At 39.4% G+C, this 18,321-nt stretch overlaps 1 protein-coding gene across 3 annotated transcripts; it reads right to left on the bottom strand.

The window, feature by feature from the left end:
- Positions 1-678: 678 nt before the first annotated feature.
- Positions 679-18,312, bottom strand: LOC147166727 (transcriptional repressor scratch 1-like). 3 transcript variants are annotated; one of them, XM_086086594.1, is made up of 4 exons: positions 17,182-18,312; positions 15,749-15,836; positions 8,298-8,462; positions 679-2,256 (listed from the first exon to the last, which is right to left on the bottom strand). In XM_086086594.1, the coding sequence occupies exons 3-4, from the start codon at positions 8,452-8,454 to the stop codon at positions 1,490-1,492; spliced, it is 924 nt and encodes a 307-aa protein (XP_085942720.1). In that variant the 5' UTR covers positions 8,455-8,462; positions 15,749-15,836; positions 17,182-18,312; the 3' UTR covers positions 679-1,489. The 3 variants fall into 3 exon arrangements, 2 of the variants coding, with proteins under 2 accessions (XP_085942720.1, XP_085942721.1); XM_086086595.1 differs by lacking the exon at positions 15,749-15,836; XR_015096253.1 differs by lacking the exons at positions 679-2,256; positions 15,749-15,836; positions 17,182-18,312 and adding an exon at positions 5,787-5,930 and having other exon boundaries at positions 8,298-8,442.
- Between the last annotated feature and the right edge of the window lie 9 nt (positions 18,313-18,321).

Here is an 18,321-nt window from a genome sequence, read left to right as displayed (position 1 = left end):
TAAGAGATCAGCCAGGGCAATGTTACAACAAGCTCTTTTTCCCAGTGCTTTCAACAGGTTTGTGAATAATGATGAAACTTAGCTATATTTTAATGCTAATTGCTGCAAAACGGAAACAGACACACATGTACTTTTTTCCTGATGAAAGAAGAGACTCCAATCTTTCTTTTGGTAGGTTCCATGGTTTTTAAGGGTGTTAAAAAAATAATAATTCAGCAATATATGCAGCCGAATCGATGTTTAAACATAATTTTTTTAATGGAAATATTCAGCAAAATGTCTTACTTGGGGTTAGGGTTCACTCGTTAAGCATGGAAGAATGTTATATTAATGGAACATTAAGCCTTAATATTTTATTTCAATGCTGTTCAAACATGAAACAGATTGCAACAGATTGTTAAATACAGTGACTCAGAGTTATAAGCCTGAAGTTTCAGATAAACAAATACATTTTCATACAAATCTTACAGTGTGCATGTACAAGTTTACTAATTAGTATTTTTTGAATTTGAGTAAAAAAAAAAAAAAGTCGCAAAAATCAACCTAAAGATTCGTATCGGGATTAATTGGTATTAAATCGAATCATGACCTATGAACCGTGACACGGATCGAATCGCCAGGTACTAGGCAATTCAGCCGGGAGTGAAGGGGGTTGCTTCAGTGAAAATGGCTGGGAAAGGATGGGATGAACATTTGTTTGCATAATTTGACACCATAAACAAGAAGGATATTTATTAAGTATTCTATTTGATCATCTTTATTGTTTTCAACAATATAATCAGACAGAATAGATAATTTTTTATAGGAAATAATAAATTGTGGCTTTTGTTCACAACAAAACAGTTCATGGCTTTGAAATCAGCCCAACAATAAATTATAATAATAAGTACAAATAAATTGTCAAATAAATAAATCCATCCATCGATTTTTCTATACTGCGTATCCTCAGTGGGGTCGCTGCAGTTGGTGAGCTGGAACCTACAGTATCCCAACTGACTTTGGGCAAGAGGCAGACGAGATGCTGGACTATTCAGCAGCCAATCACAGGGCAAGGTCACATACATTACATACAAACAACCATTCACACTTAAAGAGATTTCATTTAATTTAAGAAGCGTGATTTTGGAATGTGGAAGGAAGGTGGAGTAACCCCCAACCTCAGAAGTGAGAGGCGGGCCTGCTAAACTCTTGTTCACTGTGCCACCCTGAATTTATAACACACAAATCATTATTCAATAAAACATTTTTTTTTACCTTATTGTTTAATAAGATGCTCATAAATAAATGTGCCATTTAAATACAATTCCTAAAACAAGACAATTCTGAGTTTATCTTCGCACGGAATTCCTGAAGAATTTGAGTGGTTATTTAAATGTTATTGCATGTATCAAAAGGCAGGATTAAGAACGCATGCATGTGATAAGCTTAAAAGGCCTAGCAAGCAGTATTACCCGTTGCAGGGATAATTTCATCGAAAGAATAAAGTCAGTCAGTCCTCTGAGCTGCACTCGTCCTCTGCTTGGTGCCCTTTGAAGCATGCAGATTCGTAGTGTTTGTTCAAGTAAGACTTGAGTGCAAAGCTTTTGTGGCAGCGCTTACACGAGTAGTGCTTGAATGCCGAATGCGTCTGCATGTGGGCGCGCAGGTTGGAGCGGTCCGCAAAGGCTTTCCCACAGTGGGCGCAGGCGAACGGTTTCTCACCGGTGTGGGACCTCATGTGGCCTTGCAGGAGCCACGGCCGGCTGAAGGCTTTACCGCACACTGTGCAGCCGTGCTTCAAGTCGTGGGTCAGCATGTGCATGGACATTGCAGGTATTGATACGTACAGCTTGTGGCAGGTGGGACACTTCCTGGCTTGCTGGCTGTCCAGGCTCCGATGAGTCTGCTTGTGTCTGCTCAGATTAGATGACGTTGCATAAGATTTGCCACACTCGTAGCACACGTGACGACCTTTGCTTTTGGATTTTGAACTGTGGCCCGCTGACCCATTACCCTTGCTGCTGTTTAATTGACACCTCTGGTTGGGTCTTCGGCTAGAGCGTCCATCAGAGATGAGTAAGGCATCGATGGCGCTCACTGCCATATCTGACTCGACTGAGGTGCTAGAGACTGGGCTGTCTGGATCATCTATGTCATGGTCAGAGAATTCGTCCCCGTTGCTACCACCATATCCTTGGGAGTACGACGTCACAGAGGCCATCTTGGACAGTTTTGTGTTTTGCACCACTGAGGGAATTATGTAATCATGGATGGAGCCTGTGGGGGGGGGGGAGATGATACATTTAAGGTCGGAAAGAGTTTTTCTAACTAGATGTGCAATTTCTGGAGAAATTGTGTTTGAAAGCTGAAAGCTAATATTTGAATGTATGTGGAATTCTTGTGTAACACTTTATTGTAATAATAATGTGGAATAAAATTGACTATAATGGATGTTAAATAACTGGACAATGATTATTATATGAAATTTGGATTTAAACCATAGTGTCTAACTCACCAGCCTCTTGCTTTAACCACTGGACGATTGTTGCCTTAGAAAAATCTGTGACATGGTATATAATTGTATTGAGTAATACGATATAATATTGAAAGCTCGTTGAATTTGAATGAGTGTATTTTGTCATTGAAAATATGGAAATTTAATGAATAAAACTTACAAATGTGAAATGACATTAAATATAATGGATGTGAAATAATTGGACAATGATTATTATATGAAAATGAAGTTGGACCAAAACCTGCTCCAACCGGGGTTTAAACGCTGGTCTCCCACGCAATTGGCATATACTTTAACCACTGAGCTAACTGACTTGTTAATACATTCGGGAACACTGCATAATTATATTGAATTAAGTGAAATAATACGAGATGGGAAAAGTACTGACATTCTGTACTTGAGTAAAAGTACAATTACTTGCATAAAAAATGACTTTGGTAAAAGTACTCATTCAAATAATTACTCAAGTAAAAGTAAAAAAGTAGAGGCTCTAAAATGTACTTTACGAGTAAAAGTAAAAAGTATTTTTACCGGATGTTCCTTAATTTGACAGCATGATTTATGATGTTTTAAATTTGTTGAACATAAACCAGATATTTTACAACTTGCATATATCAATAATAAAAATAAATATATAAGTGATAAAAAAAAACATGTATAAATTATATGCTTAATGATGTTTACAGGGGGAAACTTGTATATTTCTTATGAAAGAATTATAACTGCAATTCAACAAAAGATGCCTCTGCCAAATCTAATATTGGGGTTTAAGGAACTGAGCGATAAAGGAAAAAGGGGGTCTTCAAAGCAGCACATGCCGTCCACTTGTTCTTTTTTATTTTTAACTTGTTAAAAAATAGTGACCACCCGCCCCTATACTATGCCTACGAGCTGTATATGTCTAATCTGTATGTATGCCGGATAGTTGTATACAGTATTCTGCTCAGGCAATAGGCTATCCAGTCATATATTAAGATCAGTGCATTAACCAGGGCCAAGCGAACGAAAGGGTAATGACTATTTAGCTTTACTGTACCTTACCTCAATAAATTATTTCAGATTGGACAGGGAATTCTTGCAGGCGGCTAGCACGTGGACATTAGCTTTACACAAGACACAATGCATTCACCATGAATTGTTCTTTAAGCTGACAAAGGTGAACATTTCCCGCAGGTAAGACTATGGGTGAGCGGACTTGGTAGCCAGCCGACTCGCTATCTTCTTCTGAGTCGCGTCCATAATGTTGACAGTTTCAATCACGTTTCAACTTCAACACTCTCCACCGCTTCATCTCATATAGGTTGAGATAGAGCCTATCACAAGCGGGGGATGTCGGGACCGTGTGTAACGCTTCATATGATTGGCCGAGCCAGGAACATTGACCGGAGTTTTTGCACTCCTCTTTTTAATCGTTGTCGTGAACGTAAAACAAAAGTAACGGTTAACGACCCTGTTTTGAAAATGTATTGAGTAAAAAGTACAGCTACTGTTTTTAAAATGTAACAGATAAAAGTAAAAAGTATTCTAAAAAAATAAATACTCCGTGAATTACAAAGTATTGGAAAAAACGACCGAAGTACAGTAGTGAAGTACAAATACTTCGTTACAGTACTTTAGTAGTTTTTTTAAAGTAGCGAAGTACATATACTTCGTTACTTCCCATCTCTGAACAATACAGTTGCCATGGAAAATGAATGTGGATTTTATGGGTTTAAGCCACATTTATTTGATAATTACACATTTCATGATATACAAAGTACTGGAATAAACTACTGAAGTACAGTAACAAAGTATTTGTACTTCGTTACTTCCCATCTCTGAATAATACAGCTGCCATGGAAAAATAATATGGATTTTATGGGTTTAATCCACATTTATTTGATAATTAACGCATTTCATGATATATTTACTTATATTATATTTATATCAACTGTATGCATATCATCTAGTGTATTTTGTAAATTGACACATTTGCAACACACATTCAGAGTTGGGATTCAAACTAGGGATGTCCCGATCACACTTTTTTGGATCCGAATACGAGTAACCTCATTTTGAAATCGGCCAATTCTGAGTCCCGATTAGATACCTCGGCATTTTATTAAGAAGAAGAAAAAAGTGTTTTTTGTTTTTTTAAACAAAACCACTCCAACACCCTTTATATGGTGAGTGGAGCTGTGGTTAAACTAAGAAAACTGTCATGAAATGGTGCGCGTAGGAGAGGGTGGACCCAAAGGCGAGGAGACACATCAGGGACACAGGAATTGTAAACAAAAGGAGAAACTTTATTGGAACAAGTGGGGACAGGTGAGAGGACGAGGACTGGGGAAGACATGACTGGAGGAGACGGGGGCAGACAGTTCCCCATGAGAGGACGCTGGTCGCCGTGACGGGACTGGGCGAGAGGAGGCTGGTCGCCGTGACGGGACTGAGCGAGAGAAGGCTGGTTGCCGTGACGGGACTGAGCGAGCGGAGGCTGGTTGCCGTGACGGGACTGAGCGAGCGGAGGCTAGTTGCCGTGACGGGACTGAGCGAGAGGAGGCTGGTTGCCATGACGGGACTGAGCGAGAGGAGGCTGGTTGCCATTACGGGACTGAGCGAGAGGAGGCTGGTTGCCATGACGGGACTGAGCGAGAGGAGGCTGGTTGCCATGACGGGACTGGCTTGACCGGGGTTGACTTGGCAGAACTTGGGAAGCTTGGCTGGACGTGGAGAACTTAGCAGGAACGTGGAGAACTTAACTGTGACGAGGACAACTAGACTGTGAAGAGGACGACTAGACTGAGACGTAGACGACTAGACTGAGACGTAGACGACTAGACTGAGACGTAGACGACTAGACTGAGACGTAGACGACTAGACTGAGACGTAGACGACTAGATTAATACGTAGACAACTAGACTGAAACAAAGACGACCTAACTATGATGAGGCTTAGCTTGACGCGACGGGAAACACAGACTCCCAAACAGGACTTCGACACCTGACGTAGACAATGATCCCACACCGACTGGACAAACACAACAGGCTAAATACACCAACACTAATGAGACACACCTGGGGAACACAATAGAAAGAGGGCACCGATTGGTCAAACACACTGGGAAGGGAACATGCACACAGGTGGACGTAATCAGACATAACGAGACAGGGGAAACACTCAGAAACACAAGACAAACACCAATCACAGAAAGACACAACAAACACACCAAAATAAACAAAACCCTAACCCATACAAAACCAAAATGTTACAGTACAACATTCCCCCCCCCCCCCCCCCCCCCCCCCTGGCGCTGGGTCCGAGGGCGGCAGCAGTGCTCGCGCCGCCGGAAGGGGATCCGTGGGACTGGGCGAGAGGAGGCTGGTTGGAGGAAACAAAACACGTCCGCAGCCGGATCCGCGGGGAGGACCCGAAGCATGTCCAGAGTCACCAGCGCCTGTAAAGTGCAGCACAGCAGCGAGGAAGCATGCAACGCATCTAATGTATATCCTTTCTGCCAAGCGAAATGCTCACTTTGCACACAGTGCAAGTTGCACTGTCTCCGCTTTCCACATTAAAGATGATAACAAATTATCATCTACTTCGGCGTGATTTCCTTGTTTAGCCCCGCCGCTTGATGGCATTATGCAAATAGTGTCACTGTAGCAAAGTGACGCCATGCCGCACGCTAAGCTGTTTGGAAAAATGTAGTCTCACTCTGTGCCACCGCACAACTCCAGATCTATTAAAAAGTTATATAAAAAATTATTACATAAATTTAACCGAGTCCTGATCAGGAGACAACGTCCAATTCCGATCGAGTCAGCAACCACGTGATCGGGACATCCCTAATTCAAATTTACACCATCTTGGTTATTGGACGATGCCCTTTAACAACTGCGCCACCAGGCAGTATCAGACACCTGCAAATGAGGATGATTGGTATGTAAAGGAGTGGAATGCTGACTTAAGTCGAATGTCAGTCCCATTGAAAATAAATGGGAGAATTTTGATATTAAACGTTGAATTGTGCAAAAACTGTAAGCATGTTGAACAAGAAAAATATGAGCCCTGGTAGTGTGAGTTTTTGTAAATCGACTGTTGTATGTGAGAGTTGAATGACAACGAAAAAGTGAGGAGTTGAAAAATTAAGAATAAAGAATCAGAACTAGACTAAATGCAATTTCTGCAGAAATTGCGTGGGAATGCTGACCCAGGTGGGATTCAAACCCAACCAATCAACTGCGCCACTGAGCAGTATCAGAAAGCTGGTAATGATGAGAAGTTGTATGTATGGAAGTGGACATGGAAAGAGGGACTTAGAAAAAGTTCAATGTCTGTCCCATTGAAAGCCAATGGGGATAAGTTGATATTTAACTTTAAATTGTGTGAATACTGTAAGTAATGTGGAATCAGACAATATATTCACGCATTCCCAGAAAAACGTAAATTAATGCACCACTTGAATGAATGAATGCAACTCTTTATTACAAACATTCATCAATATGAAAACTAATACAGTAAGCGATTTGTGAGAGTCAGCTTCAGCAGGCTTTGAGTATGAAATATTAATTAGTCCTTTGGCGCAGTTGTCCCAATCAATACAACTTGTGACTTCAACAAGTGCTCTTAAATAAAAATTCTGAAAGGCCATCACGTCTGAATAGAAGTCAAACATATTGTGCTGACTTTGGCAAAAGATCCAGTGTGCAATCATTTGGCTCCCGATCGATCCACCTGTCGTCGCCTCGTAGCATCTCTAGTTTTCACCGTTAACTCAGTGCCTCAGTCTTAGCAGTGAAGTCGCTAAATCATTTTAATCAGATCATTGCCAATCTGTGACATTTTTAGGGGGTTCATGAGTATGGTAATGAGGCAACTGAGTGACAGGTGGTAAGCTGCATTTCGGCAAAGGAGGGTCTTTATCTGAGCGTATGAGAGGGAAGGAAGGGGGGAAAGTGTCTGATGTTGACAGCAGTGCATGGTTTTATTGAGCCCCTACCACGTCCATCATCGCACACAGCAAAACAAAGGCAAACAGACAGCTGGCACCCTGAATCTGGGGGGCAAATGATTCAACTCGAATGGGGTTGGTGATGAGAGGGTGCAAAATCTGTTCATGCATTTCTTTGGGTGCTCCCCATAGCCAAATATAGCCAAAGACAAAGCACAACGTGCTGTTATTATCACAAATACTACAGATTAAAATCTACTGCTTGCCAATGTAGTGCTCATGTTGCCCTTGATTGGATTACCTGCAGCACTTTCTATTTTCTGGTCAATAGCCATCCTCTAAAAACCCTGCTCCACATATGGATTGTGTTGCTGCAATCCTACTCCCTATGGCTATCTAACATCCTGCACGATCAGATGGAGAGATGAGGTGGGGAGGAGGGAAGTGGGGGACGATAAAAGGTGAGACTCAAGGGCACCTGCACCATCTAAGGATGACACGGTCCCATGTGGTTCTCTTTTCTTTTTTTTGAAAGTCAAAAGAGCATGTTGGATTTTGCCCTGCTCCCTACATACACATATCCCATCATTTAAGTTCAGAATTCAGCTTAAGCCAAAGACAGATGTTCAATCTAGTTTGGGTATTAACCTGATTGAGTTGGTGTGACTTGAATACTATTTAGTGTCCTGAGTTACAAAACAACTCTTTACGGATGGGGCCTGAGAGGTGAGGTGAGTGCTGTAGTAGCACACAAACAGTAGTAGTTTACTACTGTCATTTATCATTTTACAACGGAAAAACACTTTGAGTCCCAAATGAAGAAATGCTACTACACTAAAAATACTCTTAAAGAAGTGGAAATCAACTCACCATTTTCACTCAAACGGACAGCCAAGTTAGTAGCTGACTCTGTGATGGCATGTGTCAAAGAGTAGGAATCATCCCAGTGATGGTCATTCTGGTGATAGTAGTTTGAAGGCAGGGAATCGTGAACCTTGGGCTGCTTCACCAAAAATGAGCGTGGCATTTTGTACCCTAATTTAAAAAATAAATAATTTAATAAACAAAAATAAACTTATTCAGCCTCTCGTTTAATTTAAAAAAAGTGAAAAGATTGATGATTTTTTTAAAAGAAAATAATGGTAAAAATGCACTAATATTGCAGGTGGCTCAAATTCCAAAGTACAAAAAAAGCCTTAAAATGTCTGACAAGCTCAGCTTTTTCGGAAGGGAAGAGAAGAGGAAAAAACTGCAGAAAAAGAGGAAGCATAGACAGGATGGAGATGAAAATGGAAAGTGGTGTGTAGGAGACAGAGGCACAAGAGAGAGAGAGAGAGAGAGAGAGAGAGAGAGAGAGAGAGAGAGAGAGAGAGAGAGAGAGAGAGAGAGAGAGAGAGAGCTAGGGGGCCGGGGGGATGCTGAAAAAGCTGAGTTCAGCATTACTGCAGCCTTTTATATGTGGGGCACGAGCCCCAAAGATCAGGTGGCGATTCCGTGAAGGGGGCTGCTTAGCAATAATCCATCAAATACCCCAAGGGACGTACATCAAATTACCACCGTCTGTGCTTTCTTCCTCCTCCTACACACACACACACACACGATCAAACTACAACTAGCACCACCGCCTCTTCCAAGCATGTTCTCCTCCCCCTTCTTCACCTTCGAGTGGAGACAATAGTGGTGCAAGGAGCATGTGGGTGACACTACACAAAACATCTTGTCTGCCATTGTTTCTCAATGAAGTAGCTAACACAGTTGATACGGGTTGGCACGCCATCTTCCTGCTAACTCCTCCATCTTTGATAATTCATTATTACCACACTTATCTGTTGAAATCTCAATCTGCAAATCACAATCGAGATTTTGTTGTTGTTGCTGCTGCATTAATCTGCAATATTTGGTAACACTTTATAATAACGTTTGTTAGTTAACCATTTGTAATACATTAAAGATGAAGTCATGAGAACTCATATTGAACTAATAAATTGTAAAGATGAAAAGATTAGGAATAATTTACAAATTGTTAGCTAATAACTTGTTAATGCATTAACAAAAGATGATGTCATGATGAGCTATTATCTGAACTCATGATGAACTAATAATTTGCAACTATTGTTTTAGAATAATGAACTCATAACTTGCAAATATTAACTAATGTTTAACTCGTGATTAAGAAATAACCATTACGAATCATTAAAATGCATAAACAAAATATGAAGTCATGATGAGCAAATGTTAACTCATATTGAATGAACTAATGATTAACTCATGATTCAGAAATACTATTACTAATAATTAAAATGTATAAGTAAAAAGATGAAGTCATGATGGGCAATTATGAATTCATGTTGAAAAATGTGTATCTGTGGTAATGACTGTAATACAAACCTTTTTGCAGATTTATTCCAACGTTCAATATTGGGGATTCCGCCAATATTTGTAGACTGTTATCATTTACAACTTATATTTTAATTTAATTTATTTATATTTACTACCTTTTGTTATCATGAACAAACTATATTTTCATATCAACAATTCATTTACTCATCTTTTTCAACCCCTATTCTAAAGTGGCAAAACATTATCATGCTCATATGCTCATATGCTTACCATGTTAAGCCCAGACTCGATCTCACGTCCTCTACACTGGGAGGCGGACATGCTAACCAGTCACCCACCAAGCCGCCCTTATATATATACCTAAATGCCATTCTGCTAATTATTATTATCTTTTTGCAATATATAAATTGACTAAGTATGTTTTCAGGGTTGGGAGGGTTACTTTAAAAATGTATTCCGATAAAGGTGCTAAAATTTAATTAGTAACGTAATCCAAATACTATAATAATTAAAGTAATGTAACTTGAATATTTTAATTACTTTTGGATTACTCCTATGACATATATATATATATATAGAGAGAGAGAGAGAGAGAGAGAGAGACAGAGAGAGAGAGAGAGACAGAGAGAGACAGAGAGAGACAGAGAGAGAGATCGATCTAGAAGAATTGAATGAAACTGAAAATGAACTGTCTATTGAACAAGGGTGTGTTCTATGGGGCACCAGAGCGGTGGTATCAATGAAAATAAGGAAAGCAGTGTCATGTTTTTTAATTGAACAAATAAAACTTGTGGGACCACTGTGAGCTGGACGATAGCTTTTACTCAACAGACTCAACAACGTACATGTCAACAGCGTATGTGCAATACGTCACAGCGTCTAGTGCGTGACCAAAGATAATAACTTACCAACAAGATAGTACACTCAATTCGTTTACACCACAAGCAGTGCTAAGAGAGATGAATGATATTGGACACCCTGGCATTGTCAAAATGAAGACTATAGACCTTTTTCACAAAACCCGGAAGTTAAGAGATCTTTGTGCGCTTCCGGTGTCATTCACAGCGACTGGTGCAATGCCGCAGGCGAAAAATAAAAGCCACTGTATCGTACTGGGATGCTCTTCCTGCGTTTTAAACTTTATTAAAGCAGCCTTACCTTTTATTTCATTCGTTTCCCTGCGACACGGAACTAAAACAGAAGTGGATTCAAGCCATTTGGCAGGATTAAAGACCACATTTTATTATCAAGAAAGGGCAGCACACAAGTGTTCCGAGCCTATTTCCTTGGATTAACTTTACACCGCTGGACACGCCACACAAGAAGGCATAACAGACATTCTTCTGCTCTCTGAACAATTACAAATGACGCTGGTAGCGTGACTTTCCCCACCAGTGTGGCAATCGTCAGAGCATTCTGGGTAATCTGAAAAGATGTGAACACTATGGTCAACCACATTTCAATCTAGTCAGACTTCAATTTTGATCAAATGAATGTGTGCATCTCTCTCTTTTCTATTTAGCTGGCCATCAGTCACAAATGTCCAAATCTTAAGAGAACAGCAGGCTGCCAGCTTCATTCTGAAATTGAAGAACTAAAGTGATGACAGAGAAATACATAGAATAGAGAATGTGATGACCTGTGTGATAACAGATGAAGCAGGATTGCAACTACTAATGAGTACTGACAATTCCGAACATCCGGGCATTTCTAATATTTCTGCAATGCAATGCAATGCAAATGCTTACTATACACGGTGAAAACAAACGGCGTATTGTATTGCTTTTGCCTGTGACTACACAGTACATTCTGTAGAGTCAATTTGACTCTATTTAGATAAGGACCAAAAAGACTCAGTTTTAGAGTAATATTTACTCTTGGAAGAGAGTAAAATAAAGAATTAGAATGAATAAAAAATAAAAGTGACCCAACATAGGAACAAACTCACAAGCTCAAGCTTGGGAGACAGCCGTCCTACTCCCTGAGCCTCGCAGCTCCTGCTTTCTCCTAGTACAGTGGTATCTCGGAGTTTGAACATAATTCGTTCCTGCGAATTGTTCAAAGTCCGAGTTGTTCAACCTCCGAAACATTTTTTCCCCATAGGTTAATGTAAATGCAATTAATCCGTTCCCAAGCTTCAAAAACAAAAAAAATTATATTTTAATTTCTATTGATGTTTTGCGTGCGTTGTTTAATGTCAGGCACGTTGTTGAACAGCTAAGTGCCAGTATTTACATAAGTAGTCACAGTAGTTACAACTGCGTGATAATCTCCTTCCTAATTCCACTGTGGTTCGTAGCACTGTATGTTTTTCTTTGCTGCCACTGGCACTGTTGTCTTTCTTTGGGCCCATGGCGAAAAAAATTGTCGTGGAAAAATCAAAATGCACTCGCGAGTATGGAGCACCTCCAGGAGTAATCACGATCTGACTGGAAATGAGCAGTACATCGTCTCAACGACCACAATGCGAGCATTCAGCATTGCTCGGCTTCGCTCGGCTTCACTCGGGTACCCATTTTCAAGGTATGTTCGGCTTAGCTTGCTTTGCTTGGGTGTTCAAACTCCAAAAATGAGTCCAAACACAGAGGCATTTTTTATTCAGATTTTTGGTTGCAGTCCGAATTTGTACGAGTTCCGAGACGTTCAAACTCCGAGGTTCCACTGTATATCGTTCATGTCAGTTGCAGCTGATTTCATGATTTCATGGAATCTTCCTAACTCCAACAGACCAAAAACGATCTTTGGTCTCTTGGTGAAACGCAAACAGTAGGAGGGGCATAGCTCAAGTGGTAGTGTGGCAGTCTCTCAAACTGAAGGTCATCAGTTCAAACCTTAACCCTTGAGTGAGTTTTATACATTTTTTTCATAGTTTTTTTATTTTACTATTTTCTTAGTGTAAATCTTAATTTACTCTAAAACTGAGTCTATTTGGTCCCTATCTAAATAGAGTCAAAATTTACTCTTGAGTTAATTTTACATTACAGAATTTACTGTGTAGCATACAAACCAAGCACATTGTTATAGTAGTCAAACGATATTTCATCTCATTTCGAAATCAAAATAATGCTCACAAACCTTACAACGATCCAGAGACCAATGCTTTTCAATGAGCAGAGAGCTTCCTTTCACTGAGTTTTGACTTGTGATGTAAGCTTGCAATTGTCGATACTTAAAGGGACAATTGATTGGGACGCACATTGTATGTAAAAATGTCAGCACTAAAATTCACACCCTTGAAAAACTCAGCAGTGATTTATAGCGTTTTATTTGACTATATTTCAAACATTTTGTGCATCCCACATTATGGGCATGGCGCCCCTCCTACAGGTGGTGAGCCCATAGGAAGGGGGACCCACGTTGCCTTTTCAGGCTATGCCCCATGGGTGAAGGCCCGGCCACCAGACAATCACCTTCGAGCCCCACCTCCAGGCCTGGCTCCAGAAGGGGGCCCCGGTGACCCGCGTCTGGGCAAGGGAAACCACGATACAATATTTGTACTCGTCATAAGAGGTCAGCGAGCCATGTTTTGTCTGGTCCCTCACCTAGGACCTGTTTGCTGTGGGTGACCCTTCCAGGGGCATAAAGCCCCAGACAACAAAGCTCCTAGGATCATTGGGACACAAAACCCCTCTACCACTATAAAGTAATGACTCACGGAGGGGATGTAAAATTTAGTGTTACAAATTCAAAGTCTGATGGCACAGATTTACTTCCATACCCCTTGGCCAAATTATGCTCCAACGTGGACTGACTTTTTACTCAAATGTTGATAACACAGCTCTATATCTGCACACAATCTAACCCCCTCCCTTCACTTGCCTTGGATTTCACCCTGCTAATACTTTATATTTCTGCCCTGGAGCCTCCTTTCTGTTCAAATTCAATACATAATCAACTGATGGTGTCAGTGAGGGTGACATTGTCTCTACAAGTATCATTGACTGGCCTTGAGAGCACTTACACAAAATGGCTCTTTACCAAATAGCCCCTCAGTGTAAGCCAGTTCAATTGTACTGTCAAAAGGAGAATTACCTGCCAGGGGCCCCCAAATGTCAACTATTAACTAATTTAGGACAGCAGGAATCATTTAGGCTAATGTCACCATATTAAAAGCAGTCACGTTTAAAAGGATGACAAATCAAGGGGAAATTGCAATCTACATGAACGAGAAATTAAGCTGATGCTGTAGATGGAGGGTGGGGGTTTGGGGGGAGAATGTGTGTGTGTGTGCTAGCCAAGAGGCACAACAGATTGCCTTCTGGACAAGATGCACTTGTGCTGGTTGTTGGGGGGCTCATAAGAAAAAGTGAGGGGCAGAGTGTTGAGCGTGGGGAGGGGGGTGGGGGGGGGTTGCTCTCATCCTCACACACTCTTTGTCTCCAGGCCATCTGCTGGGTTTCTGTAATGCTGTGTGTGTGTGTGTGTGTGTGTGTGTGTGTGTGCGTGCGTGCGTGCGTGCGTGTGTGATTGCAAAGGACATTCCATCACCTTAAAACCATTCCTACTAAGGACCCATGAGATCAGCCAGCCCACAGGAGTCACATCTAGCCTAGAACAGAATTTACAGCCTTGGTGAATTGGCGCACTGTGATAAAAAAACAAAAACAAAAACAAAAAAATAATCACTTTGGGCCCCATCACTTTAATGCCGCAAATTGAAAATAATACTGTATTTTCGAAGGCCTTTGTCATCACTTTTTCTCCCACTTAATGCGCACAAGCTTATACATAGATCAATCTATCTCTCTCTCTCTCTAAAAGAAAAAGAAAAAGAAAAAAAGCTCAGATTCATCTGGATCCTATTCCGATCACTGTAGCATGTATTTGCACTTTTTGGGAGTGGAAAGCTTTAATAAGAGTAAAAGTAAATCTTTTGAAATGTAGCAATCACTCAAAATGAACACAGTATCATCACAATGGTTACATCGATCTGATGCATGACTTAGACCACTGAATTCCTATAAATGTGGAGGAGCATCAGTAGAAGGAAGCAAATAGTTAAATCACCACAGAGCTCAAAGGAGCATGTAACAGGCAATGGAGCTGGTCAGACTGGGTTAGCAAGATGTCACTCCTCTGAGATATACGGTTTAAAACTAGTGCTACTGGAACATTTGTGAATAAACACACCTAGTGTACATGAGTCTTGGCATTTACAGGACCTATTCATTCAAAAGCCGTGCATTCATTACATTACATACTACAGAAGGAATCATACATTTTCCCTTTTGTTTTGAACTGTAAACAGTACTTGGTTAAAAGGCTGAATGTCTTTCACTGTCAATTTTTGCTTATCTTAAGAATACAAGATGACGTGGACTGTTTCGTTTTTTTCTGTGAAGGAAGACAGATTACATTCTGTATTCATGATACAGTACATTCGGATCCCTAACTATACTTTTTGAGTCTGTCAAGTCTTTATTCTTGATCTGATCTTCAAAAAAGAGAGGCCAATAAATGTAATGAATGAATATTACTGGCCAACTGATCTAATTTGCACACATGTATGAATTCAAAACGAAACCATTCCAAAACACAATCTCAATAATCATTACTTTTCCATACAAATAATTTTGACACCTTTTGAAAGTAAATGTGGCCTCAATGGTTACACCATGAACAAAGACACACTCACCTGGGGCTGATGCAACTGTGTTCCAAGGTTATTATAGTTTTGGAATTTTCATTATAGGTAGTTTTAATTTTGTTTGTTTTAATTCGTTTTCAGGGCGGCTCTGTTAGTTTGTATTAGTTTTAGTTATTTCAAAAATGCTTATTTTTAGTTCAGTTTTAGTTAAGTTTTATTATTAGTTTTCGTTTTATTTATTTTTTGTGTATTACTTGTGTGCAATATTTAATAAATACCATGGTAAAAAGAAATAAGTAACACCCTTCTTAAGCATTGTGTTATGGCTGAATTAAATGAAAAAGCAGGTAAGGCAAGGCATTAAAGCCAAAAGTCAAACACGCAAAATTGGCACCTGCAGTGATGTCATCTGAAGGTGCTTTTACATTGGCTGCTGCTAGATGACGTCACTTCTGTACGACACACTGACAAACGTCCTTATTCTGGTTTTAAAAAAAAGAGGGTAAAAACACAAAGGAAAACAAACAAACAAAAAGTCTTTATTCAGGTTAATATTGAAATAAATATACTTCAATCACATTTAAAATCAACCCCAAAGGCTCATGTATTAATTACCAAAGACGAAAGGTAAGATTATAGTTTTAGTTAGTTTTGTAAATGTAAAATGTAGTTTCAGTTATTTTTAATTTTTTAAAAGGCATGTTCGTTTTTTATTTTATTTTGTTCACAAAAATGTTTTGGGAATTTTAGTTTTAGTTATTTGGTTAGTTTTAGTTAACTAAAATAACCTTGCTGTGTTCTTATTACAACAGGGAAAAGTCGTTTTTTGTATAAGTTTTGAAATGTGGTTTTAATTAATTTTTAATGCCATATAAAATATTTTAACAAAAATTCACTAAATTTTAAAATGGTATTAATTCCATGTAGTTTTCAGCTGAAAGTAACCCCATTTTAAAAACATTGCTACTTTCTTTAAGTAGTTGTTACCTCACTAATTCAAACCCGGTTTACATGTGGTTTGAGGGTCAGTGCATGAATGTCAGCAGCCCTGAACTTTTTCAATCATACCAATCTAATGTTAACAAACTCACGCTTTGGCATAGTTATAAAAAAGCCAGTATGTATAGGCTTACTGGCCTATAATGATGCTCTGCGAGTACTTTTAAGAAGGCCACGATGGACTAGTGTAACTGAGATGTTTGTCTCTGAGCGAGTGAACACTTTGCAAGCTGTACTAAGAACTTTAATGTATAGTTTTATTGGTAGACTGAAAAAGTCTCAAAATAAAATTTTGATGTCACTCACGAATATTGGATGGAGTGCAATTCGCTACGTCAAAAATATGTTAACACTGGTATGCCTGTCTTCTTAATGTGTAACTGTATTTTCTTAATCTTTGTATTTTTATTTTTTGCTTGTTTTGTTTGTTCTTAAGAGTGGACCCTGAGTCTGAAATAAAATTGGAAAAAATAAATAAATACATATATATATGTAGTGGCAATCCATTGTAAACAGGAAGTAGTACAGTGCACAGCAGCCATCCTTCCTGTTCAATCTGAACCATTACATTTTATATGAAATACCAGGTGTAGGTTTATCAATTCCATGCATTGTTCTTTATTTAAAATCAATTGTGTAGTCAAAACTAAATTAAAGAGTTTTTGGTCAATTCATGTAGGTGCAAAAGTAAGTGAACCCTGAGCTGCATTGCTTAAAACAAGCAGTCAAGTAGAATCAGGTAGGACAAATTGAAATGAGAGAGGTTTAGCGAATAAACTGTGCATCACTGACTGAAACAGAGACAAAACCACATCAATTTAGGCTTACCCAGGTGAACCCATACAGGTCAGTCATGCTGAGAGGAAGATAAATCTCAAGGCACCTCAGGAAGTGGGTAGTGACAGCACATCTGCCTGGGGAAAGCTATAAAGTAATCTAAAAAAAAAAAAGAGCTTCATCATTCCACTGTGAAGCAGATCATCTGAAACTAGAGAACACTGAAAATTACTACAATCCTGCCTAGAGTGGATGACCTTCTAAAATATCAGCAAGACCCACAAGACCCATGATAATTCAGGTGAAAGCCAACGTGTGCATCACATTGAGGGATTTGCAGACCTCTTTTGCTGCATCTAGGACACATGTGCATGCTTCAACAATCAGAAGAAAAGTCAATCGACAAGGCTTTCATGGAAGGCTTGCAAGGTAGAAGCCTCTGCTCACAATAAAGATCAAAGCTGCCCATCTCAATTTTGACAGAGTACACACATTAACAGAAGCCCAGAGGTGTTGATTGAGAAGGATTATATGTGTATACATCCAGTGTTTAAGAAGTGTTTATTTCTGAGTAAAAACTAAATACCTCACCTTTAACATAACCTTAAATTCATTTTATGTAAATGTATAAAATTCGTACTTTATGTGACAGCTAAGAATGTCAAAATGAATTACAAAAAATATTTGTAATGCATTTATTTGTTATGGGAAGAATTGTTGCAAATTGCAAATCAGAGGTTCCAGTGCAGCACAGCACACAAAATGGCATTAACATTCCATGGCTGTTTATATACATAATAGTCACTTGGTGAGTTTTGCCATTTAGTTTAAAGTGGTTAGTCAATCCCAAAAGTTTTTTTTTTTTTTTACAATGTTTTATACAACCCCACTAGTCTAACTAAACACAGCACTCTGATGAATATTGCATTTGTGGAATATCAATTAAAGCAGCAAGTTCTACTCGTTTTTACCCATCTCAGGGGGTAGCCATTTTGTCACTTGCTGTTACAGTTGCTCAGGGCTCACGTAACGAACAATCACGGCTCACTTATTTTCTGAAGTTGAGGTGTGATTGGTCATTACCTGAGCCCTGAGCATATATGATGTCATTTTTAGTCGACAGCAAATGGCAAATTTGACAAATGCATTTTGCTGTTTAACTCATCTTCCACAAACACAATATTAACAAGA

The sequence above is a fragment of the Leptonotus elevatus genome, chromosome 10, assembly GCF_054856555.1.
Source record: "Leptonotus elevatus isolate MCC_2025b chromosome 10, RoL_Lele_1.0, whole genome shotgun sequence".
Taxonomy (NCBI): Eukaryota; Metazoa; Chordata; class Actinopteri; order Syngnathiformes; family Syngnathidae; genus Leptonotus; species Leptonotus elevatus.
The sequence above is the reverse complement of the archived record's forward strand: the minus strand, read 5'-3'. Positions and strand labels throughout refer to the sequence as shown.

Coding starts and splice junctions, on each gene's coding strand:
- LOC147166727 (XM_086086594.1), bottom strand. CDS start 8,454: ATGCCACGCTCATTTTTGGTGAAGCAGCCCAAGGTTCACGATTCCCTG. Junction 2,257..8,297: donor TGTCCGTTTGAGTGAAAATG/GTGAGTTGATTT, acceptor CCCCCCCCACAG/GCTCCATCCATGATTACATA.